The sequence below is a fragment of the Schistocerca americana genome, chromosome 10 (assembly GCF_021461395.2).
Source record: "Schistocerca americana isolate TAMUIC-IGC-003095 chromosome 10, iqSchAmer2.1, whole genome shotgun sequence".
Classification (NCBI taxonomy): Eukaryota; Metazoa; Arthropoda; class Insecta; order Orthoptera; family Acrididae; genus Schistocerca; species Schistocerca americana.
Window position 1 is genome coordinate 143173775 of NC_060128.1, and position 25664 is coordinate 143199438.

General features: G+C 45.5%; 1 protein-coding gene across 1 annotated transcript in view; it reads left to right on the top strand.

Annotated features, from left to right (window-relative positions):
* LOC124552612 (unconventional myosin-Ia) overlaps nt 1–25664 on the top strand; it is a 730641-nt gene that overhangs the window by 266483 nt on the left and 438494 nt on the right. Inside the window, exon 2 of the mRNA XM_047126936.1 lies at nt 16786–16911. Within this exon, the coding sequence (XP_046982892.1) occupies nt 16792–16911 (120 nt within the window). The 5' untranslated portion in view covers nt 16786–16791. The remainder of the gene's footprint in view (nt 1–16785; nt 16912–25664) is intronic.

A 25664-nucleotide genomic window follows, 5' to 3' on the forward strand; every position in this document is an offset into this window, starting at 1 on the left:
TCATGGTTTACAATGCAGCACAGATTGTGCACTATTTTGCTACCGATACGTTAATAAATTGCACTAAAACGCCACTTGTGGCAATTCACGTAATGCAGAAACCCTCGCGTTCATACTTTTGAGCAAAAAACCGTCATGTCTAATAGTTATAAATATTTAATATTTCGGTGCCTATAATACGTATGTGGAACCTTTTGGGTCTGGAGTAACATACTCTGTAGCGGAAGATGTGGGATTTTGCTCAGCAGCTTTCAGTTATTGGTCCTTCTGATAATCATGTTTCTGCTGCGAGAATGATATTTTCACTCTGCAGCGGAGTGTTCACTGATATGAAACTTCCTGGCAGATTAAAACTGTGTGCCGGACCAAGACTCGAACTTGGGACCTTTGCCTTTCGCGGGCAAAGGTCCCGCGTTCGATTCTCGGTCCGTTACACAGCTTTAGTCTCCCAGGAAGTTTCATATGTTTCCGCTGCTCCTGAAAAATTGTGGTACTCGACATAAGGGGTTTCCGATTTTACCAGTTCAGTTTAGGAACACGTAGTGGCAGTCTATTGCGAAACCCCATGTTCGCCGATGTGTGCCGAATGGTGCGCTGCGAAACACTCGTATCTTCCCCGACACTGTGCTCTGTCGATACATCTGCCACAGAACGCCGCCTATCCTGGTTTGCATAGCGCGCAAGCCTCCGACCTACTCATTCTGTGACGAGGATTGGACGTCCGACACCTTGTCGCCTATTCTAGTGCTTTCACCGACCTTCAACCACTTTCCACGGATGCTCCACGACAATAGCACGCGAACAGCCGACCGGCTCCGACTTTTCCGACAGGCTCACTCCCACGCGCCGAGGCACAACAGTCTGCCCCGTGCCACAGTTGCTCATGTCAGCGGTTTTTCCTTTTCGCGTGCCGTATCGCCGCTAAACCGATCACCCATTCATCTCTGCTCCCCTTTTTTTTATCGCAATGGGCAGTGGTCGTAATGTTTTGTTACATCAACGCATTAAACGTTAAGCATATAACCATCGTAATATTAATACGTGAACAAAAAAATTGAAATACCGATTTTCAGTTTTAATTGTACAAGGATGCCAATGAATCTTATTACAAATGATTGAAGCGATTTCACAGCTCTACAATAACTTTATTATTTGAGATATTTCCACAATGCTTTGCACACACATACAAAAACTCAAAAAGTTTTTTTAGGCACTCACAAATGTTCGATATGTGCCCCTTTAGTGATTCGGCAGACATCAAGCCGACAATCAAGTTCCTCCCACACTCGGCGCAGCATGTCCCCATCAATGAGTTCGAAAGCATCGTTGATGCGAGCTCGCAGTTCTGGCACGTTTCTTGGTAGAGGAGGTTTAAACACTGAGTCTTTCACATAACCCCACAGAAAGAAATCGCATGGGGTTAAGTCGGGAGAGCGTGGAGGCCATGACATGAATTGCTGATCATGATCTCCACCACGACCGATCCATCGGTTTTCCAATCTCCTGTTTAAGAAATGCCCAACATCGTGATGGAAGTGCGGTGGAGCACCATCCTGTTGAAAGATGAAGTCGGCGCTGTCGGTCTCCAGTTGTGGCATGAGCCAATTTTCCAGCATGTCCAGATACACGTGTCCTGTAACGTTTTTTTTCGCAGAAGAAAAAGGGGCCGTAAACTTTAAACCGTGAGATTGCACAAAACACGTTAACTTTTGGTGAATTGCGAATTTGCTGCACGAATGCGTGAGGATTCTCTACCGCCCAGATTCGCACATTGTGTCTGTTCACTTCACCATTAAGAAAAAATGTTGCTTCATCACTGAAAACAAGTTTCGCACTGAACGCATCCTCTTCCATGAGCTGTTGCTACCGTGCCGAAAATTCAAAGCGTTTGACTTTGTCATCGGGTGTCAGGGCTTGTAGCAATTGTAAACGGTAAGGCTTCTGCTTTAGCCTTTGCCGTAAGATTTTCCAAACCGTCGGCTGTGGTACGTTTAGCTCCCTGCTTGCTTTATTCGTCGACTTCCGCGGGCTACGCGTGAAACTTGCCCGCACGCGTTCAACCGTTTCTTTGCTCATTGCAGGCCGACCCGTTGATTTCCCCTTACAGAGGCATCCAGAAGCTTTAAACTGCGCATACCAACGCCGAATGGAGTTAGCAGTTGGTGGATATTTGTTGAACTTCGTCCTGAAGTGTCGTTGCACTGTTATGACTGACTGATGTGAGTGCATTTCAAGCACGACACACGCTTTCTCGGCTCCTGTCGCCATTTTGTCTCACTGCGCTCTCGGGCGCTCTGGCGGCAGAAACCTGAAGTGCGGCTTCAGACGAACAAAACTTTATGAGTTTTTCTACGTATCTGTAGTGTGTCGTGACCATATGTCAATGAATGGAGCTACAGTGAATTTATGAAATCGCTTCAATCATTTGTAATAGCCCTGTATAATTTGAAGTGTACTTTGCGATAGGTGTGCACAAAGACGACATCATGTGTGTAAGTAGCCATTAAGAGTGGTCAAAGGAAGTAGATGTTTCTATATTCGTGACTCTGATGATACCTTCTCTACCACGCATTTAAATCTCCAGTAAGTGAACATTGACATATGAAGTGCTACCACCGTCTACTCTGCGTACCATTCAGGTTCCATGGCAGAAATCATCCACCGAAGTAAAAATGTTTCGTGGAATCGCATTCCAGCGACGTTTATGTTTATTTGGTTCATTTGCAGGGAGACAACCATAACTGACAGCTAAAATGTGACAACGGCTATGTCGATGATATTCTTTGCAATGGAAATCAAGATATTATACTAACCAAGTCTGTAAATAACGTTGTATATTGGCGTCCCTGTTTCTCTTACTTTTTCGTGGTCATTTGCCACCGTTGCCAGAAATGTTTAATTTCTTCATTTTGAATAATTTTAGCTTCCGTCTTACCTTTTTTACTGAAACTATGATTTTTTAGGCTGTGAATAGAAGAAGGACTCTAACAGGTCGGAGTGAAAAACTCAGAGCTAGACAGGCAATTTCTGCGAGCACAGAGAAAGAGCAATGCGGATATTTATAATGATAATGCATCTGGTATATTGAACGACCATAATATCAATACGTGACAGTCGAAAATTGAAGTAATTACTATTGAATACATTGTGGGAGTGAACACTGATCAATGTTGTTACAAATATTTACTATCAAATGCTGTCTTGATCACAATTTATTTATTACGGTGACCGGTTTCGACCACTACTGTGGTCATCTTCAGACCAATGAGTAAGTGATTTACCACCAGAAGGAGGTTCTTACTCATTGGTCTGATGATGACCACAGTAGTGGTCGAAACCGGTCACCGTAATAAACAAATTGTGATCAAGACTGCTTTTGATAGTAAAAAAAGATAAAGTACCGATTTTTAATATTAATTATACGAGGAAGCTAATGAAACTTGTCTAATTCGAAAGGTACCTTGCCACAGATGCGGACAAAAACTTATGTATGTACATAGCCATTGAGGGGAGCAAAAGGAAGAAGTCGTACACACCTAATATGTAAAACGTACGTTTTTGCAGGTGTCCCGATACTTTTGATCACATAGCGTAGTATAAATCCCAACTGCTGGGGAATGAGTGTGGAGTGGCGGTGCGTTTGAAGGTCACTTTTGTACACTGTTCTTCAGTAACTCGAAAACTAGGGCCTCTAGCTAAAACGTATCCCGCTACAAAATTTAACTATATTAAACTTCCAACGAAAAGGTCGCGTTAATTTTTGCTGTAGGACTAATAGTTTGCGCGGAGCGAGCGGGGGAATACGAAAACCTCAAGCGTGGTTTTTGAGGGCCAGATATAGAATTGGCGGCTGCATAAAACCACATCGGTAGGTCAGCTGAATCTCCCTGTGTGCAGTTAAACTACTCTGAAGTAGTAGCAAAAATTAATCACAAATTTCATTGCGAGCTTATATCTATGGCTCTATTTCTCTCCGCTTCGACTCTGAAGAGGCGGTAGCAGTTTTGGAAACCAACAGGAAACTCTCTTGCCTGCAACATGTGCAGGGCGTGATTGTTTTTTTTTCCCCTCCAAAGTTGCTCCCTTCACAAATAAGATTCTCCCTCCGCCCTCGCCTTTTATGAGTTCGCTTCTTGCGTGGAGAGGGTACGTCAAGGAGAAAATACATGTATTTTAATCTTTTAGAGACTAATATTAGTTCAGATCGCATAAAGCGAGAGTTATGCAAGTCGGGTATTGGGCATCTGACGTTCTTCATATCAGTAACTGCATCTGAGATGAATTTATGTAGTGAGTTGTGGAGTATTCGTTTTGGTGACCCTTCTGGCCGGTTTGATACTGTGATGTGGGCAGAGTTGAACTAAGGCTGAGTACAACCGTCAAGCCATTCACTTGGCATTCGTCTTAGGCTTATTTTGAGGCCGGGTGTTCGGCATTAGAGGGACTTTGTTTGGAAGGAAGGCAAATTACGGGGTTAACGTCCCATCGAGCTGAGAAGATCAGATTGGGGAAGGAATTCAGTGTATTGTATGAATGGGGTGGCCTATATCATCCAATTTGTCGGTGGTTTGTTGTACAGATTGTACCAGATATTGGTGCAGATATTTTTGTATGTGGTATTTTAATACGCAAACACATGAGTGTGGTGATTGTTTTTTCTCTGCGACAAAAACAGTGTTCCCGCAAACACGTCACAAACTTTACGATCTGATGTTTTCCACACTGCTCCACAAAGTGAACTGCATCTGTCAGTACAGACGAACTGTTTTGCACCGACGCGTCCACACTTCGACACCTGACCTCTTGCCCAGGTGAGAAGAAGCATTAATGGCTTGCTCTTGTCACATGTGCTTGGAGGTACTAACCAACATAAAATCATATAACTTGTAAGAGCTGTAATTATTAGTCTGCAAATGACATAAATGTGAGATAGAAAGCGAAAAGGGACATCTTGTCGGAGAAGTAAAGTTTCCAGCCCAATATTGAACGATCATAATATCAATACGTGACAGTCAAAAATTGAAGTAATTACTTTTGAATACATTGTGGGAGTGAACAGTGATCAATGTTGTTACAAATTTCATAATGTCTAAAATATATGTTTTAATTTTTTTTCGATTTTGTAGTAATTTATTTCACCTGTACACACTCTTACTATCTGAAAGTTATTTTAACCCAACGGGAGTCAGTAATATCATTAAAAGCAATTGATCTAAGTTTTCTGAAAATGGACCTCTAGTCGTTATGACGAAATATCATTGGCCTGAGAAGTAAATCTCGCAGTTGTGTATGGAGTGCTTCAAAAAATAGTAGCGTTTTAAGGAGCTAAGAGTACCTTTGTATAAAAGAAGAATGATTAGTGAGTACAATACCAAATAAGATAAGTGGTCCCTTTTATGTGAGAGTTATACATGCCTACAGATGCTACCAATTTGTAGCCGGCAGCCCTAAAACGCAAACTAACAGCTCACGTTACTGTAGCAACATAAACCTACACCTTCAACTCTGCTGTGGCTGCTAGAAATGAAAAAGGTGAAGTTGCTGCGAATAGATATGACGGGCTAAGTATCTTGAAGAACAGTAGTGCTAACAAAGTACCTAACGTAACTAAATACATCCACTTGGAGTTCATTAGGTACAAACGTAGCGTACACTGAAAAATGTACATTGAAGTAAATGAATGTGTGCACGGCATCTTTCCTGAAAAAAAAATGGACCTATAGTGTTCCCTGCTGCAGTAATTCCAGCAGATGATTAAACGAAAAAGCTTACCTAACAAAACAAATCAGGACCTATTGCAAAGAGGATTAAAAAGAAACTCTGTGTCTTGAAATACAACCAGAACTTGAATCAGAACCTCAACTCAATGAAGATCCTGAGGAAGAACATTAACAGCCAGAAATTCTAGAACCAAAAAAGAAGAGGTGAAAAAGTTGTTTGTGAACGCTCTTGGACGCCTTCAGACCCAAGCATTTTAGAAGTAGGCATAAAATCCTGTATCCACTATAAAATATCACAATAGTCTATTTTTAGAGTGTTTTTTCCCATTAATGGCTCCAAAAATCACAATTTGGTCAAACATATCCCATAACACACAGCAAAATTACGAATATTATGCCAAAAAGTCTTTAAAGAATGCGCTAATTTTTCTCAATTTGGCGCAGATTTACTTTGTTTTAAATTTTTATGCACTATAGTGTGCTATAGGTCTGAAGGGGTTAATTGCTTGATTTGCAATGTTAACGTGAACAGGTGTATACCATTTGACAAAGGACATTTTAAGGGTACCACATGTGCAGAATTTAATTCTGAAGTATGTAGAATTAAACAATGGTAATAAAGGAAACTTCAAAACGCATTATCTCAAAAGCACCTATATTCCGTCACCAATATTCAACCTCTCATAACTCACTCAAATTTAGAGGTATAATTCTATTGGTTTTGCGAATTGTTCAGAATTTAATGCTGAACACAAAAATTACGATAGCTCAAAATTAAAAATTTTCGACTAGAGGTCCCCTTCCGCTTTCCGTCTCATATACTGATGCAGTGTTGTTCAGTACGCCGTCCTCAGTCTCAAATAGAAATACCTGCGCTTGTACCCGTTACATCCTATATATACAGGGTGTTTCAAAAATGAGCGGTATATTTGAAACGGCAATAAAAACTAAACGAGCAGCGATAGAAATACACCGTTTGTTGCAATATGCTTGGGACAACAGTACATTTTCAGGCGGACAAACTTTCGAAATTACAGTAGTTACAATTTGCAAAAACAGATGGCGCTGCAAGTGATGTGAAAGATATAGAAGACAACGCAGTCTGTGGGTGCGCCATTCTGTACTTCGTCTTTCTGCTGTAAGCGTGTGCTGTTCACAACGTGCAAGTGTGCTGTAGACAACATGGTTTATTCCTTAGAACAGAGGATTTTTCTGGTGTTGGAATTCCACCGCCTAGAACACAGTGTTGTTGCAACAAGACGAAGTTTTCAACAGAGGTTTAATGTAACCAAAGGACCGAAAAGCGATACAATAAAGGATCTGTTTGAAAATTTTCAACGGACTGGGAACGTGACGGATGAACGTGCTGGAAAGGTAGGGCGACCGCGTATGGCAACCACAGAGGGCAACGCGCAGCTAGTGCAGCAGGTGATCCAACAGCGGCCTCGGGTTTCCGTTCGCCGTGTTGCAGCTGTGGTCCAAATGACGCCAACGTCCACGTATCGTCTCATGCGCCAGAGTTTACACCTCTATCCATACAAAATTCAAACGCGGCAACCCCTCAGCGCCGCTACCACTGCTGCACGAGAGACATTCGCTAACGATATAGTGCACAGGATTGATGACGGCGATATGCATGTGGGCGGCATTTGGTTTACTGACGAAGCTTATTTGTACCTGGACGGCTTCGTCAATAAACAGAACTGGCGCATACGGGGTACCGAAAAGCCCCATGTTGCAGTCCCATCGTCCCTGCATCCTCAAAAAGTACTGGTCTGGGCCGCCATTTCTTCCAGAGGAATCATTGGCCCAATTTTCAGATCCGAAACGATTACTGCTTCACGCTATCTGGACATTCTTCGTGAATTTGTGGCGGTACAAACTGCCTTAGACGACACTGCGAACACCTCGTGGTTTATGCAAGATGGTGCCCGGCCACATGGCACGGCCGACGTCTTTAATTTCCTGAATGAATATTTCGATGATCGTGTGATTGCTTTGGGCTATCCGAAACATACAGGAGGCGGCGTGGATTGGCCTCCCTATTCGCCAGACATGAACCCCTGGGACTTCTTTCTGTGAGGACACTTGAAAGACCAGGTGTACCGCCTGAATCCAGAAACAATTGAACAGCTGAAGCAGTACATCTCATCTGCATGTGAAGCCATTCCGCCAGACACGTTGTCAAAGGTTTCGGGTAATTTCATTCAGAGACTACGCCATACTATTGCTACGCATGGTGGATATGTGGAAAATATCGTACTATAGAGTTTCCCAGACCGCAGAGCCATCTGTTGTTGAAAATTGTAACTACTGTAATTTCGAAAGTTTGTCCGCCTGAAAATGTACTGTTGTCCCAAGCATATTGCAACAAACGGTGTATTTCTATCGCTGCTCGTTTAGTTTTTATTGCCGTTTCAAATATACCGGTCATTTTTGAAACACCCTGTAAGTCCGTCTCGAAGAATGATATTAGAATTTTTTTAAAGTTTACGTTGCTGTTAGGGGAATTGCGCTTGATATGATCGGATCGATGTTTTCGGAAGCAGTGCTCCTCTGTATGCAAAAGGTCATTCTGTTGGAGTTACCTCATTATTTCTGAGTCCAGTATGTGTTTTAATATTCTACAGCAAACGAATGTCAAGGATGTTGGACGCTGGTTTCGTAAACAGGTATGACTTATTTACTATTAAAAACAGTCTTGATCACAATTTATTTATTACGGTGACCGGTTTCGACCGCTACTGTGGTCATCTTCAGACCAATGAGTAAGAACCTCTTTCTGCTGGAGAATCACTACTCTCCAGCAGAAGGAGGTTCTTACTCATTGGTCTGAAGATGACCACAGTAGTGGTCGAAACCGGTCACCGTAATAAATAAATTGTGATCAAGACTGTTTTTAATAGTAATTATTTGTAACACATTGATCACTGTCACTCCCGTAATGTATTCAAAGGTATCACCTATGCTTTCTGTTACCAATCTTTCATACAGTTAAGACCCGTGCTTTCTTCCAACTACTGGCCGCAGTTTCTAATTGGAGGGATCTATAGCAGATTGTAGTTAAAAAAAAAAAAAAAAAAGGACAATTCAGCTCCAATTTCGCTATAGAATCTAATACTGATTTTTACGGGTCCTGGAGCTTTGTTCCATTTTACCGATTTCGTCTGTTTCTCAACACCACTAACACTAATATCTATTTCACTCATCTTAATGATACGAGAATTAGGTTGGGGCAGACCTCCTGGGTTTTCCCCTGTAAAAGAACATTTAAAAACAGAGTTAAGCATATCTACTTTTGTTTTGCTACACTCAGCTCCATTCTCTGCCCAGTTTATGAGTGGCCGAACACTAACTTTGGTGGCACTAACAGCGTTAAACACGTTTCGTTCAGCATCTCTCTATGTATAGCCCTGTCTTACACCTCTTACGCAGAAGATTCTTTAGAAGTTTCTTTACAGGGAGTCTATACTACGGAGGGTGCCTCCCACTATCAACTATTGTACAAGTAGTAGGTAAATACACTACTGGCCATTAAAATTACTACACCAAGAAGAAATGCAGATGATAAACGCGAATTCATTGGACAAATATATTATACTAGAACTGATATGTGATTACATTTTCACGCAATTTGGGTGCATAGATCCTGAGAAACCAGTACCCAGAACAACCACCTCTGGCCGTGATAACGGCGTTGATACGCCTGGGCATTGAGTCAAACAGAGCTTGGATGGCGTGTACAGGTACAGCTGCCCATGCTGCTTCAACACGATACCACAGTTCATCAAGAGTAGTGACTGTCGTATCGTGACGAGCCAGTTGCCACCATTAACCAGACGTTTTCAGTTGGTGAGAGATCTGGAGAATGTGCTGGCCAGGGCAGCAGTCGAATATTTTCTGTATCCAGAAAGGCCCGTACAGGACCTGCAACATCCGGTCGTGCATTATCCTTCTGAAATGTAGGGTTTCGCAGGGATCGAATGAAGGGTACAGCCACGGGTCGTAACACATCTGAAATGTAACGTCCACTGTTCAAAGTGCCGTCAATGCGAACAAGAGGTGACCGAGACGCGTAACCAAAGGCACCCCACACCATCACGCCGGGTGATACGCCAGTATGGCGCTGACGAATACACGCTTCCAATGTGTGTTCACCGCGATGTCGGCAAACACGGATGCGACGATCATGATGCTGTAAACAGAACCTGGATTGATCCTAAAACATGACGTTTTGCCATTCGTGCACCCAGGTACGTCTTTGAGTACACCACCGCAGGCGCTCTTGTCTGTGATGCAGCGTTAAGAGTAACCGCAGCCATGGTCTCCGAGCTGATAGTCCATGCTGCTGCAAACGTCAAACTGTTCGTGCAGATGGTTGTTGTCTTGCAAACGTCCCCATCTGTTGACTCAGGGATCGAGACCTGGCTGCACGATTTGTTACAGCCATGCGGATAAAATGGCCGTTGGGATCCAGCACGGCGTTCCGTATTACCCTCCTGAACCCACCGATTCCATATTCTGCTAACAGGCACTGGATCTCGAACAACGCGAGCAGCAATGTCGCGATACGATAAATCGCAATCGCGATAGGCTACAATCCGACCTTTATCAAATTCGGAAACGCGATGGTATGCATTTCTTCTCCTTACACGAGGCATCACAACAACGTTTCGCTAGATAACGCCGGTCAACTGCTGTTTGTGTATGAGAAATCGGTCGGAAACTTTCCTCATGACAGGACGCTTTAGGTGTCGCCAGCGGGTCCAACCTTGTGTGAATGCTCTGAAAAGCTAATCATTTGCATATCACAGCATCTTCTTCCTGTCGGTTAAATTTCGCGTCTGTAGCACGTCATCTTCGTGGTGTAGCCATTTTAATGGCCAGTAGTGTATATATCAAGCGCATGGTCACGTTTTTGTTTCCCGTTCCTGATTGAGATACGATACTACCGCCACTACTCCAAGTGTGCTGAAAATATAAATCCCTCTACTTGTTTTAGGCGCGCTTTGTATTGTGGTATTCATTGTTGCTACAGCTACCCCCTGCTCACTTACAGTAGTTTCTATTTGGCCACCATGGAGGAAATCAGATCTGTTTGTTGCTAATAGATTTCCATTACGAGTGGGCTTCTCAACAATCTGGTCTAGGTAGTTATTAGAGAATGTATGAAGTTATGTTTCGCAGGATGTCTTGTTACGCCATACACACGCCGTACACTAGGCTTTCCCCAGAATTAAAACCGAGCTAAGTGGAGGAGAGGTTAGCACACTGGACTCGTATTCGGGAGGACAATGGTTCAAACCTGCGTCCGGGCATCCTGATTTGGGTTTTCCGTGAGTTCCCTAAATCGCTCCAGGCAAATGCCGGGATGGTTCCTTTGAATGGGCACGAGCGACTTCCTTCCTCATCCTTCCCTAATCCGATGGGACCGATGACCTCCCTCTTGGTTCTCTTCCTCGGCTCAACGAACCTACCAACGACCCAGAATTAACCTAAAGCTCTGAGGGTGGACATAAATACGGAAACGCCAAAAAACAAATAGTTCAAATGGCTCTAAGCACTATGGGACTTAACACCTGAGGTCATCGTTCCCCTAGACAGAACTACTTAAATCTAACTAACCGATGGACATCACATCCATGCCCGAGGCAGGATTCGAAACTGCGACCAAAGCAGCAGCGCGGTTCCGGACTGAAGCACCTAGAACCGCTCGGCCACAACGGCCGGCAAACGCCAGAAACACAGCACAGTACCTTGCCTAATTTGGTTTAGGAAAACCGTTGCCATTCAACACAGCTTCCAGTCGTCTCGGTTTGGGTTGGGTTGTTTTGGGGAAGAGAGGAAACTGCGAGGTCATCGGTCTCATCGGGTTAGGGAAGGACGGGGAAGGAGGTCGGCCGTGCCCTTTCAAAGGAACCATCCCGGCATTTGTCTGGAGCGATTTAGGGAACTCACGGAAAACCTAAATCAGGATGGCCGGACGGAGGGATTGAATTCGTGCGAGTCCAGTGTGCTAACCACTGCGCCACCTCGCTCGGTCTCCAGTCGTCTCGGAATGGAAATTCAGGTTCTGTGTGGTTTTCAAGGGACTCTTACGAATTTTATACAATTAGAGGCAAATTCAAGCAACGATGATGGAGATGGGTAGCGATTGCGCAATCTACTGTCCACTATAGACCACGAAGGCTCGATAATACTGAGAAGTGATGACTGCGGTAGCCAGGCGAGATACGACAACTCATCTTCGTGTTGACGTAACCACTTCTGGATCTACATCTACGTCTATACTCCGAAGGCATCTGACGGTGTGTGGCGGAGGGTACCTTGAGTACCTCTATCGGTTCTCCCTTCTATTCCAGTCTCGCATTGTTCGTGGAAAGAAAGATTGTCGGTATGCCTGCGTGTGGGCTCTAATCTCTCTGATTTTGTCCTCATGGTCTCTTCGCGAGATATACGTAGCAGGGAACAATATACTGCTTGACTCCTCGGTGAAGGTATGTTCTGGAAACTTCAACAAAAGCCCGTAACGAGCTACTGAGCTTCTCTCTTGCAGAGTCTTCCACTGGAGTTTATCTATCATCTCCGTAACGCTTTCGCGATTACTAAATGATCCTGTAACGAAGCGCGCTGCTCTCCGTTGGATCTTCTCTATCTCTTCTATCAACCCTATCTGGTACGGAACCCACACCGGTGAGCAGTATTCAAGCAGTGGGAGCACAAGTGTACTTTAACCTACTTCCTTTGTTTTCGGACTGCATTTCCTTAGGAATCTTCCAATGATCTCAGTCTGGCATCTGCTTTACCGAAGATTAATCTTATATGGTCATTCCAAAAATGGCTCTGAGCAATATGGGACTTAACTACTGAGGTCATCAGTCCCATAGAACTTAGAACTACTTAAACCTAACTAACCTAACAACATGACATACATCCATGCCCCAGGCAGGATTCGAACCTGCGACCGTAGCGGTCGCGCGGTTCCAGACTGTAGCGCCTAGAACCGCTCGGCCACACCGGCCGGCATATGGTCATTCGATTTTAAATCACTCCTTATGGCTACTCCCAGATAATTTATGGAATTAACTGCTTCCAGTTGCTGACCTGCTGTATTGTAGCTAAATGATAAAGGATCGTGCTTTCTATGTATTCGCAGCACATAACACTTGTCTATATTGATTGGTTGGATGATGCGAGCTATGTGAACAGGGGCCCTATCGTCACGGAATACGGAATCACAACTGGGGAACTAAGACTGTACGATGGGACAGACCTGATCAGCCACAGTTGTCACGTGATCCTTTGTGATAATGCGATCTTGCAGAGTAGCTATGAGGCCCATGGAATCCCACGAAACGGTTGCCCAAATCATTAACGAACCCTCACCCTGTTTCATAATTGGGACTAAACTCGGTAGGAAGTTGGAAACAGTGTGAAACAAGACTCATCCGACCAAATGACTTTCTTCTATTGGCCCATAGTCCAGGTTTTATGGCTTTAGCAGCACGTAGTCCTCTTACGGGCATTCCCATTACTGATGACTAGTTTTGGAATTCTTCAATTCTTCCCTGCTTATGGAACTACCTCCCCTTTGGTTTGGTGCTGAGATGGTTTGCAAAACAAAAAAAAAAAAAAAAAAAAAAACAAAAAAAACAAAAAAAAAGATGTGTGTGAAGTCTTATGTAACTTAACTGCTAAGGTCATCAGTCCCTAAGCTCACACACTACTTAACCTAAATTATCCTAAGGACAAGCACACACACCCATGCCCGAGGGAGGACTCGAACCTCCGCCAGGACCAGCCGCACAGTCCATGACTGCAGCCCCTTAGACCGCTCGGCTAATCCCGCGTGGCTGAGATGGTTTGCGAGTGTGACAGTCAGTTCTGCAATGACTTTTGCAACTGTCCTCCTATTATTCTCCCGTTACAACCATTTTCAATAGTCGTCTGTCTCTGTCACTCAACACACAACTCCGTCCACCTTGTGACTTAGCGAAAGACGCTTCTCCGCTTTCTCTGTGTATATTATAAATCTTAGATACGGTGCGTCTTGAAATTCCAAACACTTCGTCTATCTTGCATACGGAATCACCAGCCGTACGATCAGCAACAATGTCGCCGTGTTCGAGTTTGCTTAGCTCCGACCACTATGCACTGACAACTACACGGAACACATTTGTGACCACGAGTGACACCTGAAACGTTTTGAGAACATTACAAAGTTGCCGTCTATGGTCAAGTACAACAGCGCAACCTGCAGGCAGCCTCCGCTAGCACCTGCATTTATGTTGAAAAATACATTTCACGCTGTGTTTCCATATTTTTGTCCACCTACGCTGTAGCTTCCATTCTTCGGTTCTGACCCAGGTTTAGGAGAGATTGCTCTTGGTTATAAGGCCAATGCTGCAACAGGAAACTCCTCCCAAAATATCTTTGTACACACATCAAAAAAAGTTTTGCATCATTCCGGTTCCCAGAACTCCTGTGGATATTTTATCACAACACAGTATAGTCCCTCTGACTGTTCAAATGGTTCAAATGGCTCTGAGCACTATGGGACTTAACTTCTGAGGTCATCAGTCACCTAGAACTTAGAACTACTTAAACCTAACTAACCTAAGGACATCACACACATCCATGCCCGAGGCAGGATTCGAACCTGTGACCGTAGCGGTCGCGCGGTTCCAGACTGAAGCGCCCAGAACCGCATAGCCACTCCGGCCAGATTTGACTGTTCAGAGATGTCACTAAACCCGCCCAAAGATGTAAACAACCATGCATGAGCAGCGCCTATTAGACAGAGGGGGTCCGACAGCCGATCAGTTCCAGTCATTCCACCAGGAAATAGGTACATGACTCGTTTGTATGTAGTTCAACCATGCCTAGACGGTCAATACCGCGGTTCGATCGCGTCCGCATTGTTACTTTGTGCCACGAAGGGCTCTCAACACGGGAAGTGTCCAGGCATCTCGGAGTGAACCGAAGCCATGTTATTCGGACAGGGAGGACATACAGAGAGATGTAAATGACATGCCTCGGTCAGGCCGCCCAGGGGCTACTACTGCAGTGGATGACCGCTGTCTATGGATTATGGCTCGGACGAACCCTGACAGCAACGCCACCATGTTGAATAATGCTTTTCGTGCAGACACAGGACGTCGTGTTACGACTCAAACTGTGCGCAATTTCACTCCCGACATCATTGGCGAGGTCCATCTTTGCAACCACGACACCATGCAGCGCGGTACAGATGGGCACAACAACATGTCGAATGGAGCGCTCAGGATTGGCATCACGCTCTCTTCACCGATGAGTGTCGCATATGCCTTCAACCAGACAATCGTCGGAAGAGTGTTTGGATGCAACCCGGTCAGGCTGAACGCCTTAGACACACTGTCTAGCGAGTGTAGTAAGGTGGAGGTTCCCTGCTGTTTTGGGGTGGCATTATGTGGCGCCGACGTACGCCGCTGGTGGTCATGGAAGGCGCCGTAATGGCTGTACGGTACGTGAATTCCGTCCTCCGACCGTTAGTGCAACCATATCGGCAGCATATTGCCGAGACATTCGTCTTCTTGGACTACAATTCACGCCCCCAACGTGCACATCTTGTGAACTACATCGCTCGACTTGAGTGGCCAGCATGTTCTCCAATCATGAATTATATCGAACATGCCTGGGATAGACCGAATAGGGCTGTTTATGGACGAAGTGACCCACCAACCACTCTGAGGGCTCTGAGCACTGAGTTCATCAGTCCCCTAGAACTTAGAACTACTTAAACCTAACTAACCTAAGGACATCACACACATCCGTGCCCTAGGCAGGATTCGAACCTGCGACCGTAGCAGTCGCACGGTTCCGGACTGAAGCGCCTAGAACCGCTCGGCCACCGCGGCCGGCAACACGGAGGAATCTACGCCGAATCGCCGTTGAGGAGTGGTACAGTCTGGACCAACAGTGCCTTGATGAACTTGTGGGTAGTATGCTACGGCCGGCCGGGGTGGCCGAGTGGTGCTCAGACCCATTTTTGAGTATGCTACGACGAGTACAGGCATGCATCAATGCAGGAGGACGTGCTACTGTGTTTCAGAGGTACTGTTGTGTGCAGCAATGTGGACCACCACCTCTGAAAGTCTCGGTATGTTAGTGGTATAACATGTGATGTGTGGTTTTCATGAGCTATGAAAAGGGTGGAAATGATGTTCATGTTGATGTCTATTCCAATTTTCTGTACAGGTTCCGGAACTCTCTGAACCGAGGTGATGCAAAATTTTTTTTGGCGTGTGTGTTTCTATCGTTGTAGTAGAAAGTTACAGCGACTTCGGCTGTTCAATACGAAGTGAAAATTAACAACCCTGCAGCAGTTTCTTTTCCATTTAATCTATTTATGCAACCTGTTACTGGTCCCAGCGGAGGTTCGAGTCCTCCCTCGGGCATGGGTGTGTGTGTTTGTCCTTAGGATAATTTAGGTTAAGTAGTGTGTAAGCTTAGGGACTGATGACCTTAGCAGTTAAGTCTCATAAGACTTCAAACACATTTGAACATTTTTGAACAACCTGTTACAACGTTGTTCCAGTACACTGTCTTCAGGCCCCTTTCACCAATGTAAACTGGGAGGAATCCAGTATACGGACACAGGTTATTTAATATTGGCTCCTTTTGTGACTGCACGTAAGTCTGAACCCCTCCCAGTGTTAAGGGACAAAAGATTGTGTAATGGGACACTGAAACTTCTGCGTAAAAAAATTAAATGCAAAAGATACAGCTGCAAGTGTATTACGAGTAATTTTCATTTCCTCCCAAAATATTCGCAAATGGAGCTCCCTCTGCCCCACTAGCAACTCGTGTGCTATTTGGCCAAAAAGATCCTGACTCTGGTATGGGGCATTACTGGAATGTGGAAGACAGAGTTCTCTTACACAGGGTATTTTAGAGTGTAGGTGTATCTATGGTGCCAGTAGGATGCTGTGATGTGCCGACTTATTGCGCTGTGGTGTTTGGTGTTGTGCAGCGTTGCGATGTTTGGTGTTGTGTCGTGACGTTTGGTGTTGTCGTGTTGTTGCAGGCTGGTATGGACGTCCTGAGTCTGGAGCACGAGGTGGGCGCCTGGGACTCCGTGCTCCTCGATCCTCTGACCGAAGACAGCTTCATCGCCAACCTGCACATGCGCTACAAGCGGGACCACATATACGTGAGTAGCGCCTGCCTCCCTGTACAGCCTCCATCGAAAACCTCAATCTGAGCGGCCTGGTGGCGATTAGGCCGGTATTACACTATCAAATTTCTTTGTCCAATATCTTTGTCAAAGATATTTGATAGTGTAATAGGGACTTTGTCAAACGTCGTCCAATATTTGATCAAATCTAGGGCCTCGCTGTATATTTGATCAAAGAAACCGCTTGTCTTCTGTTCACTGCAATGTGACATGTTACCACATGGAGCGCTAGCATCGCTGCAGCGTTCTGTCGTCTGTAGTGTTTTTATAACCATTGCCGGTAAATACAATTGGTGTGTGCCGACAACTACAAAATTAATAGAGATGACTGAAGCTGATGAGGCGCTTTACAACGTGAGGCACCCTGAATACAAAAATAGATTAAGAAGATTGGAGACCTAACCTGACCTAACCTAACCTAACCTAACCTAACCTAACCTAACATAACCCTCTCCTGTAGCAAGGAATCGGAGTGTTATAGTGAGCCTGTCTTCTGAAGATGTAGCAGTTCTTAAGTGAATATTGTGCTTTGTGATATGAGGATACACTTCATTGAGCACATACAGAAATGTATGTTCATCCATTCTTAAGTAATTGATGCACGACTTGACGTCTTCCACTGTAAGCTCACGTAACAAGTTTTGTTGAATGCTTTTATCGTGTCGTCGTAAAACCCACGTCTTCACCCAGATTAGATTAGTTTTTTCGTTCCATAGATCCGTGCTGAGGAGATCCTTGTGGATGTGGAACATGTCGATTTTTTTAAGCTGAAATACCAATACTAATAGTATGAATAAATACAATACATCATTTGTTTCTATTAAAAATTTCGCCAATGGAGTAGAAGGAGTTGGCCAGTAGTAAGTCTTTCAGGCTCCTTTTAAACTGATCTTTATTTCTAACTAAATTTTTTATGTTTGCTGGCAAATTATTGAAGATGAGTGTTCCTGAGTATTGGACCCTTTTTTGAACTAAAGTAAGCGCTTTTAAGTCCTTGTGCAGATCATTTTTGTTCCTGGTATTGTATGTATGAACTGAGTTGTTTGTTGGAAAAAGAGATATATTATTTACGACAAATTTCATTAAGAAGTAAATATACTGAGAGGCAGTAATTAGTATACCCAGTTCTTTGAAGAGGTCTCTGCAGCAGGTCCGTGAATTTACTCCACAAATAATACGTATTACACGCTTTTGGACCTTGAAAACTTTTGTTTGACTTCAAGATTTACCCCCCAAATATTATCCCATATGACATTATGGAATGAAAGTATGCAAGCTTTTTCATTTTTATGTTGCCTATGTCTGCTAACACTCGAATTGCAAATACAGATTTGTTAAGGCCTTTCTGCATTTCTGTGGTGTGCTCCTCTCAACTGAATTTATTATCAAGTTGTAATCCCAGGACTTTTAAGACTGTCAACCTCGTATGTATGGTTCCATTTTTCCCCCCACTTCTTTTCCGCATGTGCACACAATGCAATTGGAGTACGTAGAACTGCTGCGGTTAAATAACAAGTTGTTGTCAGCCATCTTGAACTTTGACGTAAAATTTGATGACAGTGTAATACCCCTTCTCGCGCTACGTCAAAGATCTTTGTCAAATATATTGGACGGAATATTGGATCACATCTTTGATCAAATCTTTGACAAAGAAATTTGATAGTGTAATACCGGCCTTAGAACCTGCCGAATGCGAATGCAGTGTCTTACCACTGCCGTAGCTACGTGGCTCGCTAGAAACTGATGAGCAGACAGACCAAGAGAGAGAAGGGGGGGGGGGGGGGGATGTACCAGGTGTTAAAAAAAGTGTCGAATACATTGAGAGGTGGTCGCAACCATCACAACAAGAAAACATTTCAGGGAACATGGACTCTAAAATACACTGAAGCTAGAAAAGTCACGGGATATATTCACATAACAGATGGCGGTAGTATCGCGTACACGAGGTATAAATGGAGCACTTCATTGGCGGAGTTGCCATTTGTAGTCAATTGATCCATACGGAAAGGTTTCCGGCGTACGGAAATTCAGTATTCCGCGATCCAGATATCAGGAGTGTGCCGAGAATTCCAGATTTCAGGCACTACCTCTCACCACGGACAATGCAGTGGCCGACGGCCTTCACTTCACAACTGACAGCAGCGATGTTAACATAGAGTTGTCAGTACTAACAGACAAGCAACACTGCGTGAAGTAACTGTAGATATCAATGTGGGCTGTCCGACGAATTTGTCCGTTGGCACAGTGCGGCGAAATTTGACATTGGTGGGCTGCGATCTTTGCTACACGACATCGCCTGCAGATCCTCTCCTGGATCGGTTCGACCTAAGACGACTGGAAAACCGTGGCCTGGTCAGATGAGTCCCGATTCTAGTTACGACCTGATGGTAGGGTTCGAGTGTGGCGCAGACCACATGAAGTCATGGACCCAAGTTGTCAACAAGACACAGTGCAGGCTGGAGGTAGCTCCATTAACGTGTAGGCTGTCTTTACAAGGACTCGACTGGGTGCTCTGTTCCAACTGAACCAATCATTGACTGGAAATTGTGCCTCTGCTAACAGCATGGCATCGCCTGCAGCGTCTCTCCAGTCATCAACAGTCCTATGTCGGCGTTGACTGGTCCAGCTGACGTGTAAAGCATGGTATCGTGCAGTCGTCAAGGGTACACAAGTGGGCCTTCGCCTCTGAAAGCCCATGTTGATGATCTTTCGTTGAATGGTTCGTACACGTCTGCAGCCTGTGGTCTAGTGGCTAGTGTTGCTGTCTCTGGATCATGAGGTCCCAGGTTCGATTCCTCACAGGGTTGGGGTTTTTCTGTGTCCAGGGACTGGGTGTTTGTGTTGTCTCATCATTTCACCATCATCATCATCATCATCATCATCATTATCATCATCATTCGTGACAGTGGTTAGATGGGAATGTCAAAAAATTGGATTGTGTGAAAACTGGGACTTTGTATGGGCGCTAATGACCGCGCAGTTGAGCGCACCACAAACCATACAGCATCATCATCATCATCATCATATCATCCTGGGCTCGCGACCATATCAGTTTGACCCTAGACGTCTGGGAAACTGGGTCTGCTCAGGTGAGTTCTGAAGAGCTGATGGTAGGGTTCTAGTGTGATGCTGACCACACGAAGCTATGGACCGAAGTTGTCAATAAGACACCGTGCAAACGTGCTCTGGTCCAACTGAAAGGATCATTGACTGGAAATTGTGCCTTTGCTAACAGCACGACATCGTCTGTAGCGTCTCTCCTGGGCCTGCGACCATATTGGTTGGACCCTAGACGACTGGAAGACCGTGTCTGGTCAGATGAGTCCCATCTCAGTTGTTAAGAGCTGATGTTAAGGTTCAAGTGTGGCGCAGACCTCACGAAACCAAGGACTCAGCTTGTCAACAAGACACTGTGCAAGCTGGTGATAGTTCCATAAACACGTGGGCTGTGTTTACTTAGAAAGGACAGGGTCCTCTAGTCCATCTGAACTGATCATTGACTGGAAAAGGTTATGACCGGCTACTTAGAGACCATTTGCTACCATTCATGGACTTCATGCTCCCAAACAACGATGGAATTTTTAAGGATGACAATGCGCCATGTCACCTGGCCACAATGGTTCGCCATTCATTTGAAGAACATTCTGGACAATTAGAAGGATTTGGCCACCCAGATCGCCCGACATGAATCCCATCGAATTATGGGACACAATCGAAAGGTCAGTTTGTGCACAAAATGTTGCACCGGCAACACTTTCGCAATTATGGACGGTTATATCTTGCACCGGTAACACTTTCGCAATTATGGACGGTTATAGAGGCAGTATGGCTTACTATTTCTGTGGGGGACTTCCAACGACTTATTGATTCCATGCCACGTCGAGGTTCAGCGCTACGCAACAGGAAACGAGATCCGACACGATATTAGGAGGTATGCCAAGACTTCTGTCACCTCAGCACACATACCTTAGGAGGTATGAGCGCTTGTTCGATGAAACAGATCTTTCATGTTATCGTGGATGAACATGTGCTCATAGCTCTTAAAATATGCATTTTAGAACTTTTGTTTACTGGTTTCTTTTTTTGTCCTGGTGCTTACTACCACCTCTCAAAATATTCGACATTTTTAACACCATGTTTATCTACTGTTTACCAGTGATCGCTATGGCACGCTGGTATATGGGGATCCAGACTATTAGATGCCTCCGTGTTACGAATGAAAGATGTGAGAGTCAGAAAGTGTCGCGAGAGCAAATACTCTATTCTCCACGGAAACAAAGAAGCCTGTTCCAAGTTATTATATCTCCCCTAGTTCGTTTCTTCTAACAGCGCCCACTCTAGCTAATTGTTAGCACCCTCACCCGTCACAAAACTGATAATGGAAGGAAGGCTATTATGACCGGTCGCCTTGGTTGCTGATGAATTTCCCGCCTTGTACTGTCGCGGTCCGTGAAACTTTTTGTTCCTGACTTTTCGTCCATAACTACCTTCAGAGGTACTTCCGCTTTTGCCGCGTCTTGCCGACAGATATTCACTTAAATCAACAACAACAATAATGTCTACATTTTTCCCTATTCGCATTCGTTATCCCATTACATCCTTCCACATTTCCCAATTTTCTTATCTGGTGGAGTCTATATAAATTTCCCTTCCCCGGAACTTCATATCTAAGAAAATGTCACTTTAGTGCCCATATAGCTGAAGAGCCAAAGGAACTGATACACCTGCCTAATAACGTGTTGGGCCCCAGTGATGTGGTGCAGCACGACGTAGCATGGACTCCACTAATGTGTGAAGTAGTGCTGGACGCAATTGACACCAATAATCGTGCAGCACTGTCCATAAATCCGTAACAGTACGAGGGAGTGGACATCTCTTCTGAACACCACGTTGCAAGGCATCCCAGATATGCTCAAAAATGTTCATGTCTGGAGAGTTTGGTGGCCAGCGGAAGTGTTGAAAGTCAGTAGAGTATTCCTGGAGCCACTCTGTAGCAATACTGTGTGTGTGAGGTGTCGCATTATCCTGCCCAAGTCCGTCGGAATACATAAGGACGTGAATGGAAGAGGAGGATCAGACAGGATGCTTACGTACGTGTGAGCTGTGAGAGTCGTATCTCGACGTATCAGGGGTCCCATATCAATCCAACAGCACACGCCCCACACAATTACAGAGCCTCCACCAGCTTGAACAGTCACCTGCTGACATGGAGGGTCCGTGGATACATGAGATTGTCCCCATACCCGTACGCGTTCATCCGCTCGGTACAATTTGAAACCAGACTCGTCCAACCAGTGAACATGTTTCTACTCATCAACAGTCCAATGTCGGTGTTGACGGGTCCAGGAGAGGCTTAAAGCTTCGTGTCGTGCAGTCATCGAGGGTACATGACTGGTCGGTCGGCTCCGAAAGCCCAAATCGATGATGTTTCGTTGAATGGGTCGCACAGTGACAGCAATTTGCAGAAGGATTGCACTTGTGTCACGTTGAACGATTCTCTCAGTGGTCGTTGGTCCCGTTCGTGCAGGATCTCTTTCCGGCCGCAGCGATGTCGGAAATTTGACGTTCTACCGTATTCGTGATATTCACAGTACACTCGTGAAATGGTCGTACGGGAAAATGCCGACTTCATCGCTACCTCGGAGATGCTGTGTCCCATCACTTGTGCGCCGACCGTTCAGACTCACTTAAATCTTGATAACCTGCCATTGCAGCAGCAGTGACCAATCTGACAACTGCGCCAGACACTTGTTTCTTTCTTATATAGGCGTTGCCTACAGCAATGACGTATTCTGCTTGTTGATATTTCTCTATATGTGAATACGCATGCATATACCAGTTTCTTTGGCGCTTCAGGGTAAATATTTTTACTCTCTGTCACCAATATTATTATTATTATTACTAGAGGTAGCAGCAGGATCAGCAGCAGCGATAGTGGTAATACTGCCAGTATCATAATACACTCCTGGAAATTGAAATAGGAACACCGTGAATTCATTGTCCCAGGAAGGGGAAACTTTATTGACACGTCCCTGGGGTCAGATACATCACATGATCACACTGACAGAACCACAGGCACATAGACACAGGCAACAGAGCATGCACAATGTCGGCACTAGTACAGTGTTTATCCACCTTTCGCAGCAATGCAGGCTGCTATTCTCCCATGGAGACGATCGTAGAGATGCTGGATGTAGTCCTGTGGAACGGCTTGCCATGCCATTTCCACCTGGCGCCTCAGTTGGACCAGCGTTCGTGCTGGACGAGCAGACCGCGTGAGACGACGCTTCATCCAGTCCCAAACATGCTCAATGGGGGACAGATCCGGAGATCTTGCTGGCCAGGGTAGTTGACTTACACCTTCTAGAGCACGTTGGGTGGCACGGGATACATGCGGACGTGCATTGTCCTGTTGGAACAGCAAGTTCCCTTGCCGGTCTAGGAATGGTAGAACGATGGGTTCGATGACGGTTTGGATGTACCGTGCACTATTCAGTGTCCCCTCGACGATCACCAGTGGTGTACGGCCAGTGTAGGAGATCGCTCCCCACACCATGATGCCGGGTGTTGGCCCTGTGTGCCTCGGTCGTATGCAGTCCTGATTGTGGTGCTCACCTGCACGGCGCCAAACACGCATACGACCATCATTGGCACCAAGGCAGAAGCAACTCTCATCGCTGAAGACGACACGTCTCCATTCGTCCCTCCATTCACGCCTGTCGCGACACCACTGGAGGCGGGCTGCACGATGTTGGGGCGTGAGCGGAAGACGGCCTAACGGTGTGCGGGACCGTAGCCCAGCTTCATGGAGACGGTTGCGAATGGTCCTCGCCGATACCCCAGGAGCAACAGTGTCCCTAATTTGCTGGGAAGTGGCGGTGCGGTCCCCTACGGCACTGCGTAGGATCCTACGGTCTTGGCGTGCATCCGTGCGTCGCTGCGGTCCGGTCCCAGGTCGACGGGCACGTGCACCTTCCGCCGACCACTGGCGACAACATCGATGTACTGTGGAGACCTCACGCCCCACGTGTTGAGCAATTCGGCGGTACGTCCACCCGGCCTCCCGCATGCCCACTATACGCCCTCGCTCAAAGTCCGTCAACTGCACATACGGTTCACGTCCACGCTGTCGCGACATGCTACCAGTGTTAAAGACTGCGATGGAGCTCCGTATGCCACGGCAAACTGGCTGACACTGACGGCGGCGGTGCACAAATGCTGCGCAGCTAGCGCCATTCGATGGCCAACACCGCGGTTCCTGGTGTGTCCGCTGTGCCGTGCGTGTGATCATTGCTTGTACAGCCCTCTCGCAGTGTCCGGAGCAAGTATGGTGGGTCTGACACACCGGTGTCAATGTGTTCTTTTTTCCATTTCCAGGAGTGTATTAACAAGTAAACATTGAAAATTGAAATACGAATTTTTAATATTAATTATAAAAGGAAGTCCTTACAACATACGTACTTCGAAAGGTGCCTTGACACAGACGTGAAAAAAAAATCGTATGTGTTCATAGCCGCTAAGAGATGTAAAAGGAAGTCGACAAGCACACGTGAGTAACGTTTTCATCAGTATCTCAAACTGCTACCAACTTTTATCCCGCGTGCCGATCGGGTGCTATGGTAGGAATAACACGTGAAAGTAAAAACATTTCGTGAGATCGTATTCTACGGACGCTCATGTTCAAATGCTGCAGGTGGTTCAGTTGCAGTTGCACACGTATACCGAGAAGATACAGTACTACAACTGCTACTTCGTCGATATTGTCAGTAGTGGGAAAAAGCCATAAAAGTCACTGCAGTATTGAATGTCACACTCGCGAACCATGTCAACACCGAAACAACACGAAGGGACCTCCATAGGCAGGGAATTGGAGGGCGAGCTGGAATTTCGAAACCACACACTAGTGATGCCAATGCCCCTGTCAGGAGTGGGTGACGCCGAAGCCATAAAACCTGCATTAGGGAGCAATGGAACAATGTCATTTGATTGGGTGAGTCTTGTTTCACTCTGTTTCCACCTTCTGGCGGACTTTGCGTCCCAAGACTGAAACACGGTGGAGGTTCGGTGATTATTTGGGAAGCCATATCCTGCCGTTCCATGTGCCCGTTTTGGCTGGTCAGGTCCATTCTACGTTACAGTGTTTTTCCCCCAATGATGATGCTCTGTTGCAAGACGACGGAGACCCTGTTCATACCGCTCTCATCGTCCAGGACTAGACGAAATCTATTTGCAGTTGCGAATGTAGACCACCATCAGTCGTGTAATGGATTAGCGACAGTGAAAATTTGTGCCGGGCCAGGACTCGAACCCGGATTTCCTGCTTATCGCGAGCGGTCACCTTGCTATTTGGCTATCCGAGCACGACTCACGGCCACATCCAAACTTCCATATGTCGTCAGCCATATGACTACAACCTGTACTCTTACATCCATTATGTATATTCTCGTACAGGGGAGACATTTTACTTGAAAGTCGCCTGCCCGGTATCGGCAGATAAATACAATATTGCAGTGCCTGTGTTGTTCCGAATTACGATGCAATACAAGTCCGATGGAACATGGGATCATAATTCTGAGTACCACAGGCACTCAAATATTGTATTCGTCCAGTACTGGTTTCGTGCGTGCGAGGGTGAACTGTCCCATTTCCTCTGGACACCACAGCCACCAGTTCGCTATATTATTGAGCCTTTGTGGTCTACTTTGGAGAGAAGGGTGCGTTACCTGAAC